Here is a 22,212-nt window from a genome sequence, read left to right on the forward strand (position 1 = left end):
ACAGACCGTCAATGGGGAACAATGGAAAGTATTAAGGCTGCTTTGTGGATACAAAATAAATCCTTAGTTCCTGGCATGAGGGAGACAAGGAACTGGAAAAAAAAAAAACACATAGGTTCATTATACTGGAAAGGTTTCCTCTTAAACCTGAACCAGCATGAATCAAAGTGAAAAATCTGGTATCACTGCAACGAAAATTGGATTTAACTCATAAGCTAAAAATGAGTTTCTCTCAAAGAAAACACGGCAAAAGCTTCTGGAGCAAATACCAATTGCACATCTTGTTGACACATCAACATCCGCAGCCCACCCACTCCCAACCTTCGGCTAGATTTATATCCAGAGCATATTGGGAGGAGGTTAGCAGAGTAGCCATCTCAGTTCTCGGCAATAAGGAGTTCTCCTCCGCCAATGAACTCAATGAAACGGAAACTTTAGGAATGTAACCAGAGGCGTGCTGTGAGGTGCTCAACTATCAAGGCAAATCAACATTTTTAAACAGAAGATGTGTGGGTGTATCAACCCCGCCAAATGGGCCATTTACCGAAGTGTCAACTGCTGATTGCCTTTCTCCCCGCAAAGACAAAGCCTCCACCTCCTACCTCCGACCAGCTCTGCCTTCAATGTATTTACGGTGAGGAACACGTGATCGCCCCCCACTCACCCCCACTCCCCGGTCTCTTTTACGAATGTGGTGCTTACCTTCGAAAATAAACACAAATGAGATCATCTCAGCAGCCCGGAAATCCCAAGAGAAGATACACAAAACCAGTGGAAAATACTTGAGGGTTATAAACTGCATATTAAAGTTTTAGAGCTCCGGGAGAGATGGAAGAGTAGCAGATGCAAAACCCGACAGGGGGGCAGATTCTGCATCAAAGCCATAAAAATATACAACTGCTTTTAACGGGCAATTATTCTTTGCATTTGTGCACGGGTTTGAATTTGCATGAGGTTGCCAGATGCCCTGAAAAGGTGTGCCTTTAGGATGGTAGGCGGGGTGGAGGGGCGGGGGGGGGGCTCTCTCTTTGTCTGCTCTTCCTCTCCTTTGCTTCGTAAATGCCACCCTTCCCCCACCCTTGAAATGTTTTAAGATAGAGATGTTCATGCTCATTTGGGGTTGAATTGTTCCGTGGGTAATTTACAGTAGGAAATATCCACTTACACAATTCTGGGTGTGCAGACGAGGTTTCAACAGCAGGTTCACGGTTCTACAGGATTCCCCTTGAGGGAACTCCCGTTCCATAAGCTGGACCATAAATTAAGATGTGGCATAATAGGTAACATACCGAGGTGAAATAAACAGCCAGCTATAGCTCCATTTCACAGGCACAGCACTGTATGATAAACCTCACAATGCACTGTCCAAAAAAAAAAAAAAAAAAAACCCAAAAAAAACCTGATGGTTTTTTTCCAAATGGCAAAAATGTTTGCACATTTTTGCAAGACAAATCTCAAAGAAAGGTACATAAAATTGGTTTGTAGCACAGAATTTATACACAACTAGGTCACTGTCTTTAAATGGCATTAAATGGAAAACGTAATATGATGGACTATATTTAGTTCTAGGTCAAAATCAAAATGGAAAGGCTTTCAATTTGGTTGAAATTTAGTCATTTCAAGGTTTGGGGGTAAAAAGGGAGTGTTCCATCCATGCAGTCATCTACAAAAAGACCAAAATGGCCACTCAATTTGTTGGGCTCTCTGGTTCTCATGTGCACATATATTTATCCCTGAAATGCACATTTGGAATCGGCTTTTGTTTCATTTTAAAATGCATGTTGATATTAAATACTGCTGTTTAGAAGTGAATAAATCTACATTTTGGACAAACAGTTCCTTATAGGACATCCTCATTTGAAATGCATTGAATAGGAAAACAAAAATTTCTAATTAATGTACAAGTCTAATCACCATTCTCCACATGGAAGAGTAATTTTTCACTGTTCATTTGCTCGGTTTAATCTCAAAACTGACATAACAGAAATGCAATGTCCTATAAATCTCCACTCATTTGTTTCTTTAATATTCATATTCCATTGAACTGCAGCTGCTTGTTGCTGCAGCCTATTACAACTTGCGAAAGTGTCGATAAAAATATTATGAAAGGCAAGATGTGTTTCTTCCTGGCTGCATGTGCCATTTATTTGGGGAAAGACAATAAATGGCTCGTGGATTGTCCCCCCGGCCTGCTGCTCGGTGGGTGATTAGTGATTAATTACCTGGCAGCAAATTGACATGGCACGAGGAAATTGACACAGCCCTGATTAATTAACTTTTTATGGGCGGTAGTTACTCACAAAACATTGTGCACCATAATTGAATCTCTTTACATAACGTCATGGTACAAAAGTTTTAGTCAAATCCAAATTAGCCAGAAGTTTCTAGGCTGTTATAGGTCTGATGAGGATGCATCGAAGGCATTGGCAAGCACTTGAACTTGGAGACTGAGGCACATTTTTGAAAGGAAAAAAGATGGGGACATTGTGCTGGCTTGATTGCCTGAGATGAATTTATTGGCCTAACTCTTTACTGTATGAGGCTAAAAGGCCTCATTTTCCTCTAGCCTCCTCTGACTGCTGTTTCTCAGTGATAAAGATTCTCGCCTTTGTCCAGTCTCTAAACATCGATTCTCTAATTCAATTCTTGGTTCCAGCAACAGCTCTTCCTTCAAAGGCCTTTCCTCTCAGTTTTACCCCACACTTCCCAACACGGCCACTGTCACCATCATACCACTCCTTTTTTTCCCCTTCACTTACCATCTTCTACCACCTCATCTGATCGCAACTTCGTTACCTATCTCTCTTTTGGGGTGTCCTGAGGACTTCATTTTGGTCCATACTGTGTCTCCAACGCACAGAGGATTACCTGGTCCCAGGTAACGGCTGAAATGTTTATGCATTATATCGTCAGATAAACTGAGGATGCCATATAGTAGGTCCGTTACAGAGGAAAGATGATTGACAGTTCTTGAACCTGTGAGAGTCGCTAAGGTGCTGCTTACGAAGGATGCCTATTTTAAGAGAAACTTTAATGAGGACGTTAGCGGTGAGTGACTCTGGACCTCACTTGTCTAAAAGTTCAGGCTGTGATAACTGAAATAATCCAAGCAAAGTCATGATTACAGTTGGCATAATTCCATCCTCTTGTACTCCATTATCAGATGGAGGAGATTCTGCTGTACGAGGAACCAGCTGCTAGTCACTAACCCACAGATTAACTCACAATCTCTTCACAAAACCACACGAACAACTTCTTATTTTGATCTTCACTTCCTGGCGGGGAAATGAAGATAGAGAGCAGCTCGGAAGCTCTCCGATAATCTGAACCCAGGCAGCCTGACACTAGACCTGTCATCTTATCTATCACACAAGACAGCTAGAACGAAAGCATACCACGTCATCTTTGAGCAAAAACTCTCTACTTCCACTCTCCCCACACTGTGTAGAGGCTCTCAATTTGTACTTCCCTACTAGTGTCTGGACAAGCTACTCCATCACCTCCCTCTATCCATACCACATCCAAGAGAACCAGCCCCGATTCATCATGGGCAGAGTTAATTTGCAGAGCAACCTGTTGACAAGCCTCCCTGAGACCTTGTTGGGGGCCAAGGGGTAGGGGAGGGGGGCGGGTGCCATTTCTTCCATTCTATATTTATGTTCTGAGATTTCAAGACACCTGGAAGGGCTTTGCTCCTTCTCTGTTAATCGGACACAAGCCATGGGGATCACTCCTAATTCATGTTCATGATGAGAGTCCAAGGCAAGCTCTTTTCCTTCTCCACTGGGGTTGATCTCCACATCTGAATGTGAGCTGGCATCAGAGGGGTTGTATACAATCCCCAAATGTGGGGGAAGATGGACTCTCCCAGCGGTGGGGATCTGGGTTATAATAGTATGGTGTTATACACACAAACCCAATTACCGTCAAAATAATGAGCTCCTTATCACTAAACTCAACTAGAAATTTTCTCCAAGATTTGGCAGATGCGAGTAGAAGCTTTCAGGATATTTGGGGATGTTGCACTTTCTTCTGTATACAATCTATTGGTTAATACCGGTATCAAATATCACTTGACTCACAACTTGGTTGGAAATAGACTCTTCCTTGGAAAGAAATGAGTCATCTAGGTAAAAAAAAAAATTAAAAATGAAATGCAGACACAGGGATGGACCCTGAGCAGTGAGATTGGTTTTCCTAAAGCAGACATGTTTCTGAACTTAACAAATTCAAAAAGCCACAACAAACCCCCCTACACAATGCTCACACACATGACTATTCTTTGATCGCTTAGGTCTTTGGGATTTTGAATGAGGACAGCAGCCTCAGTTTTTATCTGATTGCCACGTGATTCCTGCTTAGCTCCTGAACTTAGTGGCTGTCTCTTTTCTCCCAGGTTACAAATGGTCCATTTAATCCAACAGACCTGTGGGAAGTGCCAGGGCTGCTGAAATGCGCAGTGATAGGCTTTTTCTGTGCAAAAGACCTATTTGTGATCTGTCTACTCACAGGTATTGACATTACCCCTGCGGGCAGGATCTTTGTAACAGTTCATTCAGCAAAAGTAGAATGAATCTCCATCTCGGAGTGTTTAACTCAGCAGGACCTCAGAGGGCATTTGCAAAAGTGCTTTCTGTCCTTTGAAGGAACATCGGAGACAAAGCCGTGAGATGCTGAGATCTATTTTAATTTGGATGAAACAATTTACCATCATCTATTCGTTTGACAAAAACCTGTACCGGTGTCAATGTAGCTTTTTTCGGGCAGCCGTGGAGAAAAAAAAAAGGCTAATAATTTATATAAATAATTACCTTATCGAGTGCATACACACAGTAAAGTTTCAATTGTTAAATGATTCACAATCTATCTAACAGCTGGCTGAAACAGCAAGCTCTGTGAATTGCCTCTCCAGGTAGGAAGGAGGGCAAGTGAGATAAATGAGCTTCCCTATGCTGGGCTGGATTTCCCATGGTTCTCTAGGGCTGCTGGGGCTCCATGAACATGAGACCCCCGGAGGGGGTTGGCCGTGGCTCACGGGATAGGGATGCAATGCAAAAGCATCATTCATTTCACTTCCAGCCATCACTGTGTATAGAGCTGGTCGGTTTGTGTTGAGGCCCATCTGATCTTGAGAGCCAGCTTCCAGACTTGAAAACTGAGTCCTGATCTTTCGAGCAACATCCCGAGCAAACCTGTAGGACAGGTGCTATCTGGACCCCGGGATTACCTCCCTGATATCCCAGCTGGAGCCCTCCCCAAACACCCACATAGAACAGACTGAAGGAAGACCATTCAGAAATGGTCCAGTTGTCCAGGCACTAGACTAACATAAACCCTCCAAACCAGCTTTTTTGGTGAACTTTCAAAAGTGCCTGGAGAAGATGGCTTCTAAGAAAGAAAAGGAAAGAATAGCCATTTGTTTGAGGAGCTGCAACGCCTCAAGCAGCCTGAAAGTCTTTTTACACAAGAATTTCATTTAATGCTCACAGGTAAGCAGGTATTCATGAAGATGTTCATGGCAAAAAGACTTGGCCAAGGTCACACTGCTAGTGTACCATGACGATTAGGACCCAGCTCTGCCTGAATCCAGCTCTTCTCCTACAAATTTTGTATTGCTTCAGGAGAATTTTGTAAAACTAATACTGAGGACTAAGATTTGCTGACAAAAAAAAAGATCTTTGGGAAATGTTTCTTAGATCCCTATAGCAATGACCAAGGGTGGGGATGATATATATCTTTGGGCAGGTGTGCCCATAGAGGGGGCTCTTGTATGTTTGTTTGTTACACAAAAGGCAATCAGGTGTCAAGAGCCTACAGGGCATGCAAACCAAACCCAAGGAGATGGATCTAAAATATGTGGTGTGTTATTTGGTCCTGAAAATGGCCTTTTGTTAACACTCCCCCCACCACCGAGTTCCCCAGTAGCAATAAAATAGCTCTTGGAATGTCAGTACTTTCACGTGAATGAACACATGATTTAAGACAGTGGTGTTTCTGGAGTTCTAGTGAAGTTAAGTGTTTGAATGATTGTGTTTACATGAACTATACCAGGCTCCTTCCCCTCCGGTGGGAGGTAAGCTCAGCCTCCTTTCATGCATCTTTGCACTGCATGGGGAGATTTGCTTTTGAAGAGAAATAAGGCAAGGGAAGGAGGGGCCACCTCTGTGGTTGGACACGTTTCTATGCAAGAAACACCAAGCGCCCCCGCTCCAGGGCTTGAATTATATGAGTATCATTGGTGGTTCTTACTTCCCTACTAAGCCAGTGGTCCCCAGCCTTTTTGGCACGAGGGACCAGTTTGGTGGAAGACAATTTTTCCACGGATCAGTGGCGGGGGCAGGGGTGGAGATGGTTCAGGGGGTAATGCGAGCGATGGGGAGCTGCAGATGAAGCTTCGCTCACTTGCTGCTTACTGTCTGCTGTGTGGCCCGGTTCCTAGCAGGCCGAGGACCGGTACTGGTCTGCGGCCCAGGGGGTGAGGACCTCTGTACTAAGCTGTTCAGTCCCAGCTGTGCAGACTTGGACAGGGCTTGGCTCCATTTACAAAGCCAGGTTCCCTAAACACATACACCTGCACCCCCTTATCTTGCAGGAATCAAACAGGATCTTATCTTTGGCCCCTGCAAATTTCATGTTCAGAGCTCTGAACTCAGAAGAGGATTTTTTTTTCCCATTTTAAATCCACATTAGAGAAAGACAAATATCATATGATATCACTTCTTTGGGGAATCTAAAAAAATGATGCAAATGAACTTATTTACAAAGCAGAAATAGACTCACAGACATAGAAAACAAACTTATGGTTACCAAAGGGGAAAGGGGGTGGGAGAGGGATAAATTAGGAGTTTGAGATTAACAGATACACACCACTATGTATAAAATAGATAACCAACAAAAACCTACTGTATAGCACAGGGAACTATATTTAATATCTTGTAATAACCTATAATGGAAAAGAATCTGAAAAGGAATATATATATATTATATATATAACTGAATCTGAAAAATAATACATATTTTATATATATTATATATAATATATAAGTGAATCTGAAAAGAATATATATATTCTATATATTATATATATAACTGAATCTTAAAAAGAATATATATATAATTATATGTTTATATGTATATAACTGAATCACTTTGCTGTACACCTAAAATGTTATAAATCAACTATACTTTAATAAAAAAATAAAAGTTTTAAAAAAAGAGTGAAAAACAAATATTAGTAAAAAACAAACAAAGCCACATTAGTTTGAGAAAGCAAATAAAGTGCAGATGAGTGCTTAAACAATTAATTCTTCAAATAAGCTTTTCACCCATTGAAGAATTTCCCTCTGGCCTCTGCCGAGGGCTGGGGGAAGATGAGCATGGTCATGGTCGAGGAGTTTAATGTGGGCGCTGCACCAGGCCGTGTGTGGATCCTAAGAAAAAGTAGTTTCTGTCAATGTTATCACAGGACTTGGGGTTTCCAGGGAATTCCCCCAGAACAACTGCCTCACTGCCTTTCAAAAACATCTCATCTCGGCCTCGTTCTCTGGCTGTGCACGCGCCGGGATCCCAGGGCAACGTAGTTTATTGTTTTAATATCTGTTTGACACAAAGCAAACCATTCTCCAGTGACTCCTTATCTGTCACATGTATTTCTGTGCAAGAAATATCAAGACGAATAAGATGTTTGGGGGCACACCACGGGATGGTAGTTTTTGCAATTGGCAGCCTTTTGCAGCAGCAAGACCCCCACTGAAAAAGACAAAAGTCCCCCTTCTGCATGGAGATTAATAACCAAAGTGCTGGGAGAGCAGCTGCCTGAATTGTGGCTTCTTCTCTGCTGTCTTCCCTGTGAACAACTGAGGGTGTTCAACCACTGCTTTATAAGAATTTTCCTGAAGTTGGTAGAAAGAAAGAAAGAAAGAGAAAAGAGAGAGAGAGAGAGAGAGAGAGAGAGAGAGAGAGAGAGAGAGAGAGAGAGAGAGAGAGAGAGAGAAAGATAGGAAGGAAGGAAGAAAGTAAGCAGGGAGGGAGGGAGGGAGGAAGGAAGGAAGGAGGGAAGGAAGAACACAACAGTAACAACGAAGTGGTCTGTGACTGTGAGTCAGGCAGATTAACCACAGATGTTGGTAAAGGAGCTAATCCGCTCGGGGGTGGGTGGGGGAGGTAGAGGCAAGGACTGAAAATACAACTGAACCTGTTCTGAAAACTCGTGTCCATATGGAATAAGTAAGTTAACATAAGAGCTAGTAAAAAACTCTTAAAACCACCTGTTAATAAGTCAGAGATGTGCTGGGCCATCAGAAAACAGGGCAGAGGAAGCAAAGCAAAGAGATGGTGCTTCAGGACTGCAAAATGAATGGTTCCTGGAGTCCATCCATCAGTAAGTGTAGCTGGATGGCTGTGTCCAACTGTGGACAATCACTGATCATTAAGTCAGGCATGTGCTATGATCGAGGCAACAGGCAGAGCCTGGCACACAGTAGGTGCCTCACAATCTCTCCATCCGTGGGCTCAATGAGGGAAATAGGATTTCAGTAGCCAAGTGTGTCTCTAGAGCCAAATGATGGTGAAAGCAGTGATACTTAGTTCACCTTCCAAGAGGTATTCAGAAGGCAGTGTTGACAGTGGGTAAGTCTCCTGTTGGGTGCAGCCTCCCAACTACCCCTGAGTACTGTGTTTGCAATTCTGAAATCTCAGCATTATGTATCCGTCTATTTTCTGTCTTGCCCACAAGAATGTGGATGCTGCAGATGCTGACTTGTGGATGTATGGTTCACGGGGTATTGCAGTATGTAGAATGGAACCTGGCGTAGAAAGAACTTGATAAAGATGGGTTGAATGAAGTCATGCATTTTCACCCCCCTCCCCCCCATCAAAGGACTGAAAGAATGACTAAAGACTGGAAGGAATTATTTCAGAGATGATGATAAGGGGACTTAGGTATGTTGACACCATAATGCTGAGCCATAGACGTGGGAAAAGCCAGCCACTGATTCCTGATTAGAAGGATGCAGTCTGGAGGACCTTTCGGACCGGCCTTGTTGGAAGTGTGTGGGAGGAAACAGAAGGAGCCCAGGCAGAAGTTGAGGGATCCTGGGTACCTAGACAGAGTTGCACCATTTATCCCAGGGAAACTAGGGCAGGTCATAGAGAAGTCCAGCAGCTCCAAAATCATGGCTCCAAATCCAGCTCTATTTCTTTGTGTTTATTGTGAGAGCAAAGCTAAGTCAATCCATTGTATCTACACTGAATTTATGCATATATCTTACTTTACTATGGACCAGGAAAAGGGTATCCTCTTTATGTGCCTTACCTGACATTATTTGTTTTAAAATACGATAAAATGGCACAAAATGCAAAAGGTACACCACACTGCACATAAAAAGAAGTCTCCTTTTACCTCCACCCCCAGGTAGCCAGCTGACCTGTGTCCTGCCCTTTAAAGGAGAATGATGGCCTGACAAAGGGGTTGGTAAACAAATCTGGCACAAAGACTGCTTTTGTAAATAAACTGCTATGGGAAGTCCAGCCACACCTATACATTTAGGTATTGTCTGTGGCTACCTTCAAGCTATAAGGACAGAGTTGAGTAGTTGCAGTGGAGACCAGGTGGGACATAGGACTGGAAATATTGACTATCTGGCTTTTCAAAGAACAGTTGTGCCAACCCCCTGGCCAGACAGATCAGACAGGGGGAAAAAGGACTCTCCAGAGATCTTGGGATGGAAAGGAGTAAGCACAACATTGGGGCTTGAATGCAGAGACCGGACAGCTGTCTAGAGGATCCACCTGACCTCTCTCTGCTCAGACTTTCCAGGAGCAGAGCAAGGAGCCTCTTGTGTGTAAGTTTAGAGACTAGTAAGGATGGAAGGCCCGGGATTCAGTTAGGCTGGTTCAAAGTTGATCCAGCTGAGTGACCGTGGCCAGTTCTTCAATCCCTCGAAGACTAAATTTCCTCATGTGAAAAGGGGGCATGATAATAATAATGCCTATTTCATAGTTTTCTTGTGAGGATTAAGTGACAACATTCATGTGAAGGGCTTAGCAGAATGCTTAACGTATAGTAAGTGCTCAAAAACCATTGCTTATTATTATCATTATGATTATATTATTTTTTTATTATTTCAGGGCTGGAACTAGGCCTCACCTTGGGCATAAAATGTAAGGGGGAGAGGGCACCAAAACCCTCAGGATTAGGATAAATCATATTTTAATGCAATTTTTTAAAAAGTTAAAATGATTATTAAAAAATCCATGATGAACAGACTCTCAAAATTTAAATAAAGAAGTGCTGGGCTGAGCCATATTGGATCCTACAGCAAAAGAAAAATGAATAATATTCATCCTGATGGAAAATTTTGATATTTTGTTGATCATGGATCTTTTTCCATTAAGTCCCCTACATACGAATGGGTTCTGTTCTGAGGGCGAGTTTGTAAGTCCAATTTGTTCGTAAGTCCAACAAAATTAACCTAGATACCCAACTCACACAATCGGCTATATACCACTGCTTTTACTCTTGCTTCCCGACATCCTGGGCTTGAAATAAAGATACTGTACTACTGTACTCTACACAGTACTGTACAGTAAAGTACACAAAAGCACAGCCACTTGTAGAGGATGCACGCATGTGACAATGTACGCCAGACACATGAACTACGTTATGTAATTGGACATGCGAACGCACGTTTGCATCTTTGAAAGTTCGAAACTTGAAGGTTCGTGTGTAGGGGAATTACTGTATTGCGTTAAAATGTTATTTATCTTGATGACTGAGTTTTTTGGTGCCTCTTTAAATTTTGTCTGAAGTGAGTGCGTCACTTGCCTTGCCCCAGCACTGATTATTATTCTTTTAAGCGATTCCTCCAGAAAATATTAGAAAAAGCCTCTCGGAGGCCACCACGAAATTTGAGTTACCAGAAGAGAGACAAAAAAGGGCACAGTTTTAAAATCAATGTATCAGTAACACAGTGACCTGTTCATGCACCTTCTATTAACTGAACTCCACCTACTGACATCTTCTGTGTTGGGCAGAAGAAAGAGGAAGCCATCAATTAATTTACGCTGTTACTTTAATTACAGAAAGCAATGGAAATTCTATCAATTACCTAAAAGTAGAACAGGGCAGGCATGTTTCTGCCACTTAAATCATTGTTTTATGAATTCCACACAATTACTTCCATAAAATCTGCAATCAATACATCAATTAAAACTTTGCCATTACACTTGCCCTTGAGTTTCATAAAAGTTAATCAAGGAGAAGATGCTTTTGCATTTTGATAACATTTAGGTTCTTGAGCATTTGCCTGGGATATCAGATTTTTTTTTTTTTTTCTGTAGTCAGTGGTGAAAATATCCAGGGGGAATTAACAGTCATCTTCCTTTTAATTTACGATTTGTCCTTACATGGATCTAAAAATTCAGCCATGGCTTCTGTGGAAGTGTGTGAAAATACACCTGTTTGCATGGATAAGCATATGGGACCATATAGAAATTTCTGTTAGAAAATGTTTTTCTGGCCCTTGACAAATAAAAGTGGCACCTGTGTGTCAAGGGACTTGCTATGGACTGAATTGTCTCTCCCCGAATTCACAAGATGATGCCCTAACTCCCATTGTGATGGTATATGAAGATGGGGGCCTTTGGGAAGTGATTAAGCTTAGATGAGGTCTTGGGGGTGGGGCCCTCATGAAGGGATTAGTGTTCTTATAAGAAGAGATACCTGAAAGCTTGCTGTCTCTGCCATGTGAGGCAACCATCTATGAGCCAGGAAGAAAGTTCTCATCAGAACTGACCATGCTGGCACCCTGATCTCAGACTTCCAGTCTCCAGAACCGCGAGAAATAAATTTCTGTTGTTTCAGCTGCCCAACCTATGGTATTTTGTTACGGCGGCCGAGAAAACTATACAGAGCTAAATAAAACTTGCTCCTGGCAGGGATTTTGTCATTTAAAATTATGTCTAAAGCTGGTAACAAAAGGAAGGACAGATACATTTACCTATACTATTAAAAATGTAGAGTGAAATGGAAGCAGAATTAAATGGCCAACACAGGAATTATGTTTGTAACATCTATGGTATTCATAGATAATGTCCCTCATGAATAATTTCCTCTCGATTTGAATTAAAAAATAAAATGAGAAAAACTTGGAAGAGAAACTGGCAGATGTGTATTGGAAATCCACAAGAGGTAACATCCAAATGACAATTAACTATGTGAAAGATGATATTGCTCACTAAATGAAAGGCAAAGCAACTAGAGCAAACTAGATGCTATTTTTCACCCACCTGGTTTGCAAAATTAAAAAAGAGCAAACTATGCAGGTGCTGGCAGGAATGTGGGAGGGGCTGACAATCCTGTGTTTGGGAACCTCGATGTGGCATTTGGAACACGGGTATGTCAGAGTGTATGTCAGAGTGTATGTAATGATGTTTGTTGCAGCCTTTAGGGAGAGGCTGAAAAAGAAGGAGTTTGAATGTCTGTGGACAGAGATGGTTGCATGAACTCTGGACCATCCACACCATGGAAGAGCATGAAATTATCAAAAAGGCTTAATAGAAGATAGTGAAAATGTGTTATTAAGTGAAACAAAATGTGATCAACATGTGTAATGTGCATATAATATGGATGCTACTGCTCCCCTCTGTATAAAAACAAACTGCTCACACCCCGCATTTCATGTGTGTATGTCCTTCCCTGCATTGCTATAGACAAAATGTGAAAAGATACTTACCAGGGAGTCAATATGGATTACTTGAAAGGTGTGTCTGCGGATAAGTTGGGGGATATTACTACATTATTCCATACAGATGTGTGTGTGTGTTTGTGTGTGTGTATGCGTGTGTATTTGCTTCCCTCATTACAGTGAGTACGTGCTATTTTTGTAATTTAAAATCTATTCATTAAACTGTAAAGACAACAAAATAAAGCTGGTAGCATTTACCTATTTCTGGACACTACTCCATATGGAAATAAGGATCGGTGAGAGCTGGCTTTGCTAATCCAAATTGGAAGTGGGTGTTTCCATTCATGGAACCAATGATTAACCTCTTGATATTTTAACTAAGTAAAATGGAGGTAATCTCTTAATTTGGAAGAAAGGTGAAGAAAGGTGATATGCTCTTTACCTTGGCTCTTTACCTATTTCTGCCTTAAGCTGTTTTTTTTTTTTAGGTCAGGTTTAAGGATGCCTGAAGATGCACTAAACCAAAAGAAAATAAATTTAAGAGCTCCCAAGATCTGTCGATTAATAACCTGAGGAACTTTAGAAGAGGGAGGAATTCACTACTCACAAATGTTAGTGCTTGATTTGCAGGGAGGGTTTTCAATTAGTTGAACACTACCATGATTTCAGATTCAGGCATTTTCTTGGATCAGATTTGTTATATATGAACTATCTCAAATTTTTCTCAAGTGTATAATTGTTTAACAGAGAAATAATCTGCTGTCAGTATATTTGATTTTGTTAATATTTAATACATTTACTCAAATTTACATTTATCCAAATTTACCATTACTTTGGATTATTTGGAAAAGATTAATGAACTCTCAGCCTGAAGCCTTTTTTGATATAAGCAACCACTTGATATATGCAAACAGTGCAGACAATAATATAGCTGGTGCCCTTCCCCTGACAGAAGGAGCCTCCAGACCCCTAGGAAGGAGTGGGCACTGAGCAGGTCCCCAGCCCTGACTCCACTTTCACCAAACATCTCTGTTGAGGGGCTACATTGTTTGCTACTCAAAGCAAAGCACAATGTTAATTAATTAATTACAGTTATTTGAAAATCGATAAAATCATTTTACTTAATTAGTTTAATTAGTTGATTAAAGGTTAATATTTTTTAGACAAAATATTAATGTTAAGTTTTTTGGTCCAAGGTGATCTTGCCTAATTCTCCAGAGTTTTGATCAGACTTCATTTAAATCTGATACACTATGGATGGAAGTGGTTTATTAGGACACATAAGAGGATATTCTGGGACACAACTTGAACTGGGGTTTCACATGAGGGTAAAGTTTGGGGAAAAGGAGGAAATACTGGACTCAGTGGGAATGTGATGGGAAAAATCTATGGGATTCGGTTGTATTATATTGAGCTCTGGGTGAAAATCTTTCTCTTAATACTTTCATGTTCTGGATCATGTTATAAGGATGATTCACTTAGAGGGGGAAAAACCCATTATGCAAAAATGCATCTTAAAAAACAGTTAACTTCAGTAGGAATTATTTTCATTACAGACTAATTCAGCAGGGTTCCTTTAAAAACCATCTCTCCTACTGCATTTAAGGGTGTTATTTACAGATGATTAGCTATTCTGCTAGGCAGAGGGGCAATTTAAGTCAAAAACATCCAAGGCCAGCTAAAGATCCATGGAAAAAAGCACAAACTCGGGATTAATCCTGAAAGTCCGTAAACACATAGGATCCCACTGACAAAAGTGTAATTTACACACACCTGGCTTCTGGAGCACGACTGTTAGATAAAAATGAGAAACACATGCATTTTCAAGTTGAAACACTGGTGTAGCCTAAAAAAATTGCTGAGACGTAAGGGAGCCTCAGCTTTGGGGAAGAAGGCTGGATTCGTAGAGAAAAAGAGGCCATGCCATTCAGACTTCCAAGACAAGGCACGTGGCTCTCAGCCCTGGAGAAAGGAAAAGAATCTTAGGTGACCGTATGTGGGTCCCTAGATTGTGTGTGTGTGCGTGTGCATGTAAAAATGAACCTTTACTTTCTGGCTGAATTATTTATAGACAATACGGTGTGACTTTGTACTAGGATATACACCTTAATCTGGAAGAGAAAATATAAGTGAGTGTTCCAAAGAAGCCAGGTAACTGAAGACAGTCTAGTTCCAAAAGGCATTGCTGACCCTGAGAACTAGAGCAGAAAGGAAACCTTAGCGATGTGTCTTAGGGAGGGATGGATCATCTTTACACTCAGCATCATTGTCTCAAGATGGAACCTATCTCACACCCCTGGGAACCCAAGTGGAGCCGGAGGGGTCTCAGGGTCGGCTGTCCTTACAAAATATCAGTTGAGCTTGTCAATCTGAATACTGTTGCTTAAGGAATTGACAAGCGAAGATCCTTATTGCAAGAAACTAGTTTTTGTTTTGCTTTGTTATGGGGTAGTAGGATTAGCTATTTATTCATTTTCCTTAAAACTATTATATACAAAGTGTATACAAGGACATTTATTTTCCTTAATATTTTTGAAAAACTGCTATCAACCTAAGTACCCAACAACACAGTGGGTGGATAGATTAAAATATAATATCATTAAACAATAGGTTATTATGAGGCCATTAACATATTTTCATAAAGTACATATGACATGATAATAAGTGAAAATAATAGGATGAAAACTGTGTAGGTAATATGATGGATTGTGCAATTTTAAAATGAAGGGTGTTGGACACATGACACAGTTTCTATAATTATTATAAATTTTAACTTTGAAACTCAAGAAGAGAAGTCTAATTATAAAGAGTGATATGATATTGCCCTTTTTGGTTTGTAATAATAAAATGGACCTTTTAAATCAGAGATGAGCACACTTTTTCTGTAAAGAGCCAGAATATCAGTATTTTAGGCTTTTGTGGGCCACCTACGTCTGTCACATATTATTTTTTGTTTTTGTTTTGTTTTTTAATCCTTTGAAAAATCTAAGAAGCCATTCTTAGCTCACCAGTGTTACAAAAACAGGCTGGGGTCTGGATTTGGCCTTTGGGCTGTGGTTTGCTGATCCCTGCTTTAGGTGATTTTATTTTCTCTGTATGCTCTACCTATTTTAACGTGGAGAATTTGTGACATATTTCCATGCCTGACATTTATGACACATTTTCCCCAAGTCACTTTAGAATAGCTATACCGATCCAAACTAGCCCTTTTTTGGAGTTAATTTGTTTTGTTCACTTCTATAAAGAAAAGTGAAATATACATACAGCATATAATCATAGAGAGCCACGCTGTCCAAGATGGTAGCCATCAGCCCCAGGTGGCTAATTAGAGTAACATTAAGTAAAATTAAATGAAATTAAAAGTTCTGTGCCTCAGTCCCACGAGCATGTGTACTGAACTGTGCAGATATAAAACACTTCATTCTATACAGTTCTGTAGGACAACAATGTTAGAGAAAACCCCAAATAATACTCTGGGACTAACACTATGGTGAGTTTGGGTCATCCTCTCTCCTACGGAAAATAACATTTACGGAGAAGGAGGGACAGGTATTTACAATGGAAAGATGATGAGATTTAGAGTCAAATAGAGCCAGAAAAGCAGACAAAAGTTGATTAATCTCACCAAGTTCAAAAAACAAATCTACCATATCCTGGCTGTGTGATCCTGGGTGAATCATTCCACTTCTCATTGCCCTCCATTTCCTCAGCTGTAAAGCAAACATTATAATACCTACCTGGTGCAGATTTTGAGGATTAAACAAGGTTGAGCCTGTGAAAATGTGCAGTAGCTTTCTAGTTCTAGGAGACATATGCAAATAATTTACACTGGCCCAAATGGGACAACATTCATAAATTCAGAAAGAACCATTTCTCGCCAGTATGGTTAGATTTTGGCGTCTTGGGGACACGGAAAAATACCTTGCATTTAAGGAATGTCAAAGCTTCTGCTGAAGATTATATTTTGCTTGGGAGAAACAACTGGCTACTCCCATGGCCCGATGACTTCAGGGACCCTCGGGTTTCTCATAACCATAATGTTTTTGGCTTCCCTGTGACTGCTTCTAACCTTTGCCCCCGCAGCGAAGAGTTTGATTTGCCTCAGTCTTTAGGAATTGAGATGCTAGACCTTGGCGCACGGTGGAGATTCCCCTCTTGTCTCTCATGCTCTTAATTGCCCTGAAGCTGTTGCCTCTGCTCTCCACCTGCCCTTTCCTCTAGCTGATCTCAGAAGCAGCCCACCTTCCCTCTGGCCCCCGGACTCACTTTTGATCACCAACCCCAGTGAGGACCCATTTGGCAGTTATGGGGATTCTCCAGGGTGTAGACGCACTGTATGAAATAGAGGGTAAGGGCTCGGCTGTGCCAGGGGACTTTGAGGCGGGGCAAACCAGCTGGAGAACCACGGTGGACTCAGCTAGAACTTGTAATTCTGCAACCTGCTCTGGGAATTGGGGTGGGGGTGGGGCATTCTCCACTCCAGAGGATCCATCCCAGGCAGAGAAATCCTTGATTTTTTCCATGCCAACACTGTGATCTCTGTTCCATATTTATTTTTGGTCTCCTCCCCCTAGCAATTCATGGCTATATCGATTAAAGTGCTTTTTAAAATATTATCACCCCCCCCAGTTAAATGGGGGAGAACCACATTTTTCTTTTATTTCTTCCTCCTTAGAGGAATCACAAAGGATAATACAGCCTTGTGAACAAGTCACTGGCCACGGGCTAGTAATATTTCCCACAATGAGAAAACTATGCCCAAGATCACCAACCAAGCACCTTTTGCTAGGGTAGGGTGTCACTTGGATGGCCTGCATATTTTATTTCAATTATTTTCGTATCGATTTGCAAAGCTGTGATAGAAGGAAGGCAATGAACTATATCCCTCCCCTCCCATCCCCCTGCCCCCAACCCAAAGCCCCACATCCCATCCTTTGGCCCCAATCCTGACAAAGATCTAACAACGAATGGCTGGGACAGCTGGGAAGTGAGGATTCAGACATGAGCAGAGGGGTTAGATGCTAAGGCAACAGGGAAAACCAGAGACATGCTTATGAGAGTCAGCTTCACCTCATAGAGAGCAACAAGGGAGGGTGGTGCGGAGGGAGTGGGAGAGAACTTACATGGCAGGGAAGGTGATTGGACTCAGACTTATGTCACAAAACAAAAAGAGCCACGAGAGCGGGCTTACTTGCGGAGGTATATACAAGTGAACTGGGGGCACTGTACATGGAAGATCCCTCCTGGTTTGCCTGGCACAACAGCACGGTGCCTACGGAAGAGAGAGAGAGAGATGGTATCTGGTTGGGGGACAGGCACACTACACCTGGGAGATCATGGCAATGCAAACGAGAAAGGCAGAGAAAAGAAAACACAGCCACACGCCCGAGCGCAGGATGGGGACACCCAGGGAAGCCCCCTGCCTTAGCCAAAGGGGATTGGTAGGAGCCCACCCGCCCAGCCCACCACGCACATGGCATTCTTTTTCACATGGGGTTTGGGTAGTGGGGTCTGGTTTCAGATCAGGAATGCAGGCAGCATGGCATAATCAAAAGGGAGCTTTAGAAATATCACAGAGAACTGGACAACAAGCTTGACTCAGATATTACTTAGCTGTGTGATCTTGATAAGTCACTGTACCTCTCTGTGCCTCGGGATTCCCATCTGGAAAATGGGGGTGAATATACCTATCACCAGGAAGGGTTATGAATCATATTACCGTAGAGGTGCCCAACACAGGGGCTGGCATGTAATAATCACAGAATAAATGGTAAGCGCATGCATCGATATGTTTAAAGAAAACTTTTCCTCTCTTCCATTTTAGTCTTTCTGAATCAGTTCTTCAGAGGAAGAACAGAAGTAAGGCAGGGAAAAAATAAAAGCAACTTGGCCATCCCCGGGACCCACCCTGGACCCATACTGGACTCGGGTGAGACCACTTTTGGCTTCTGCGTTTCCAGTTTCTTCCCTAAAGCTCTCTGCCTTCCGGCAGGAGAGGCTGCTTCCTAAGCCTGCGGACCATGGCTGCACTGCAGTGATGACGCTCCTCTCCCTGATTTAAAGCAAAGGGTCTCGGGCTTATCCTTGCAAAATGGCATTTTATAGCAGGGAAGAGTGGTGGAATCCTGAGATATCTCCTCAATCTATGACATCTTGTGAATAATACCCACTCCAGAGATGACCAGGTTAGGGAATCTTCAGGGTATCAGTTCTGTTCTCCTGCTGCCGCGAAGCTCAAACTCAAAGAGTTTGAGAAGAATGAGAGAGACCTTTGAGGACTTGTAAGCGTGTCACTGATGACGGAAATGGGCTCCTGTGGTTTCTGTTCCCTTCCCTGGCTGGGCAAGGTCAGCCACCTCCATTTGTTTCTGCTTTCTCCTGTCATCACAGCCGCTGTGAAGCAATCTCCTGGTAGAAATAGCCCTGACTTCCAGTCAACTCACCTATATCCTTGGAGACTTGCCCTTGGGAGGGGTTCTGCAATCCTTTGGTATCTTTCCCAATATCAACAAAAGGGAGTTAGAACCTCTAGAGTGAGAGGGAGGTTTGCCAAATAGAGAGGGGCTGCCATACAACAGCATTAAGAGACAGGAATCTTTTCTGAACTTCAAAACCAGATGCAGTTCCAAAGGGGGGTCTCCAGGACCACCATCCTTCAGGTATTGAGCCAAAATAGAGGAGTCACATGAGGAGGAATGAAAAGGTTTCCTCAAATTCTACCCCGTGTTCCCTGTGTTTCTCTAGATTCCGTACATTACGTCCAGGCAAAACAAAGACTCTGTTAAAATCCCTAAGGCACCTCACCCTTCCCACAACACGAGGTCGGCCAGTTCCATCTCGTGAGAAGTAGCCCATGGACAGAAGTTCTATCTGAAGGGATCCCCCCTAATCATTCTCACATTCAACCTGCTATGCCATGTTTATAGCTGGAGAAGAGCCCCCCTCTTTCTCCTCCTCCCACAAAAGCCTGGATAGAAGAGTGAAATTAACTAACCCTCTCTGATAGTCAATATACTGAGAGTCTGGATGGGCCTGAGTCACGATCAACCTTTGCTAAACTGATAGCTCTTTCTTCTTTCTACTTTATTTAAATATAATTTATTGCAACATGTAAGATGAGACTTCACATGTTCTAATTTCTATTCAGCAGGTTTTTCCAGTTCTGGCAGGAAACTGGCATAGTATAGGGATTAAGAGCAAACAAACTAAACACACATGGGGCCCAGGGTCCAAAATCAACCCACAGGAGGCAGGATACCTACGAGAAAAGACTTGTCCTAGCCTCTATTCTGCTTTATCAGGGAAGTTCCTGATTTTTCAGGGGCTGCCTGTAAGCTTGTGCTCAGTGCTAGAAATCTTAGAAGAAACTAATATTTCTATGGGATATACAGAAAGCTACCAGATCAGAATCTTCTGGGGAAAAGGGGACCCAGGCAGGCGGATCATGAGAAAGCTCCCTGGTTAAAAACCACTTTAAAAATGAGATCTGAAGTTTCTTGGGGTGCCTAGGTTTCCAAAGAAAAATATAATTGTAGCAAAAACATATCCAGAAAGGCATTTCAGTATCGTGCAGTTAAAAACCTTAGGGTCAATTTTCAATACTATGCTCTGTCATTTAGTGAACCCCACTGGGACACAACACAGATTCTCTCTAGAAAACTAAATACTGGAAGTGCATAGTGATGATTTCCTAATTTTCTTATGCTGTGGATTCTGAGAAAATAGACTGAAGTAACTTTGGATGTCCTCTTCGTAGCAAAAAAAAAAAAAAAGTCTTTATGCAATGATTTTGACCTTTGTAAAATAAAATCCATACCGTCACAGGACTTGGTTTTTATTTTACCTAAAAACATCCTCCAATTTAATTTGCAAAGTACTTATTGTATGTTCTGTTAGTACTTTGTGACCTTTTCTTACAAGAAATCTTTGAATTAAACAAAACCAAAGCGGCAGAGAAGAACACTGTAACCTCCATGTGTTTTTTGGGTGGGGGTCAGTGATGTGTGTTTGTTTAAAAAAGTCAGTCAATTAGATAATAGGGTACAAACAGCAGTAAGGGGAGTGTTTACAAGGTCATTCAAAGCACTTTGTGATAACCTATATGGGAAAAGAACCTAAAAACGAGTGGATATACCCATATGTATAACTGAATCACTTTGCTATACAGCAGAAAGTAATACAACATTGTAAATCAACTATACTCCAATAATTTTTTTTAAAGAGGCACTTTGTGATATAGCATGGACTGAGCTTTCTAATGAGTCTCCCAAACTGAGTCTTTGATCTGCCCCCCAACATAGACATTCCAACAACCATGGACCGTCTATAACCATCACGACGTCCTGTATTTCTCAGACTTCCGTGCCTTTGCTTTATAAACCTCCTTAGAATTTAAGGATGGCAACTATGTTCAAATTATACCACTATCCACCCATTCCTTAACCAGGAGAAACCATTCATCAATTTCAATAGTGTCCTTTCCCATTAGCTTGGAATCCTCAGGATCATTCTAAACACAGTTTCTAGGCAGTTACTATCATTAGATCAGTGTCGGTGGACGGCATGAAACCTCTATCCTATTCCTGCTCTTACTGTTAGGTTAAACCATATGAAATTGACCTTTCTTATGTCAAATAGGGTTGACATTGGCAATTATATGTGGTTCAATTGAAAAAAGAAGAAGTGGTTCTCCCCTACCCTCAACCCCTCTGCATTAAGTGTCACCTCCTCTCTACCCAGTCCCCAGGAGTTAATTAATTACTCCATCTTCTATGCTCCTATCACACTTAAAAAAAAAATCTCCCTAGTAGATCCTTTGATACGCAGTATTACAACTTTTTATTTACATATCAGTCTTAGCTAACGAGAATCCCCCTGGATCAGAGCCAAATCATACTCATCCTTTTATCCCCAGCTCCTAGCAAAATACCTGGCCCTCAGAGGGATTAATGAATATGATTGAATTATTATGTTTTTAAAGACCTCTTCACTTCTCTTTTCTTTGCTAAAAATAGTGCTTTTCCCAATCAACCTTTCTGTCCCTTGTTTATAGCTGGGAATTTGCATGCCTACAGTTCACACTTGTTTCCTCCTCTTTTCTGGTTCTTTGAAGGTTGACTCATCCAGTTTAAGTGAAACCTGGGATCCATGTGACAGACCACGATCTTGGGACCATCAGAGCCTTTTCCAAAGCCTGTCATGCTCACTTGCGAATCAGAGCCATGATCGTCAGCATCCTAAATTCTGGCAAGATGTGGGTCCCAATGGCCGCTCTCAGGCTGGATTTGGCATCTCCAGCGGGGGGGAGGGTGAGCCAGGATCCATACCTCAGATGGGGCAACCCAATTCTTCCTCCTCACCTGGAGACCCCCCACTGTGTAGAGGACCATTCCTGGCCCCTGGAGGGGCAAGGAGAAGCCCAGCAGGGCTGTTTCCTACCACAGACAGGAAGGGGAAGCTATCTGCATTTTGTTTTACTCTGCTGCCAACCCTTATGTGAAGAACTTGGACTCAAACCAACTGGAAC

General features: G+C 41.9%; 1 protein-coding gene across 2 annotated transcripts in view; it reads right to left on the minus strand.

Moving 5' to 3' along the window:
• RBFOX1 (RNA binding fox-1 homolog 1) overlaps nt 1-22,212 on the minus strand; it is a 381,057-nt gene that overhangs the window by 62,547 nt on the left and 296,298 nt on the right. For both annotated transcript variants that reach the window (XM_060079322.1, XM_060079321.1), the window contains exon 8: nt 17,878-17,958. In XM_060079322.1, the coding sequence (XP_059935305.1) occupies nt 17,878-17,958 (81 nt within the window). The remainder of the gene's footprint in view (nt 1-17,877; nt 17,959-22,212) is intronic.

This window comes from Mesoplodon densirostris, chromosome 16, assembly GCF_025265405.1.
Source record: "Mesoplodon densirostris isolate mMesDen1 chromosome 16, mMesDen1 primary haplotype, whole genome shotgun sequence".
NCBI lineage: Eukaryota > Metazoa > Chordata > Mammalia > Artiodactyla > Ziphiidae > Mesoplodon > Mesoplodon densirostris.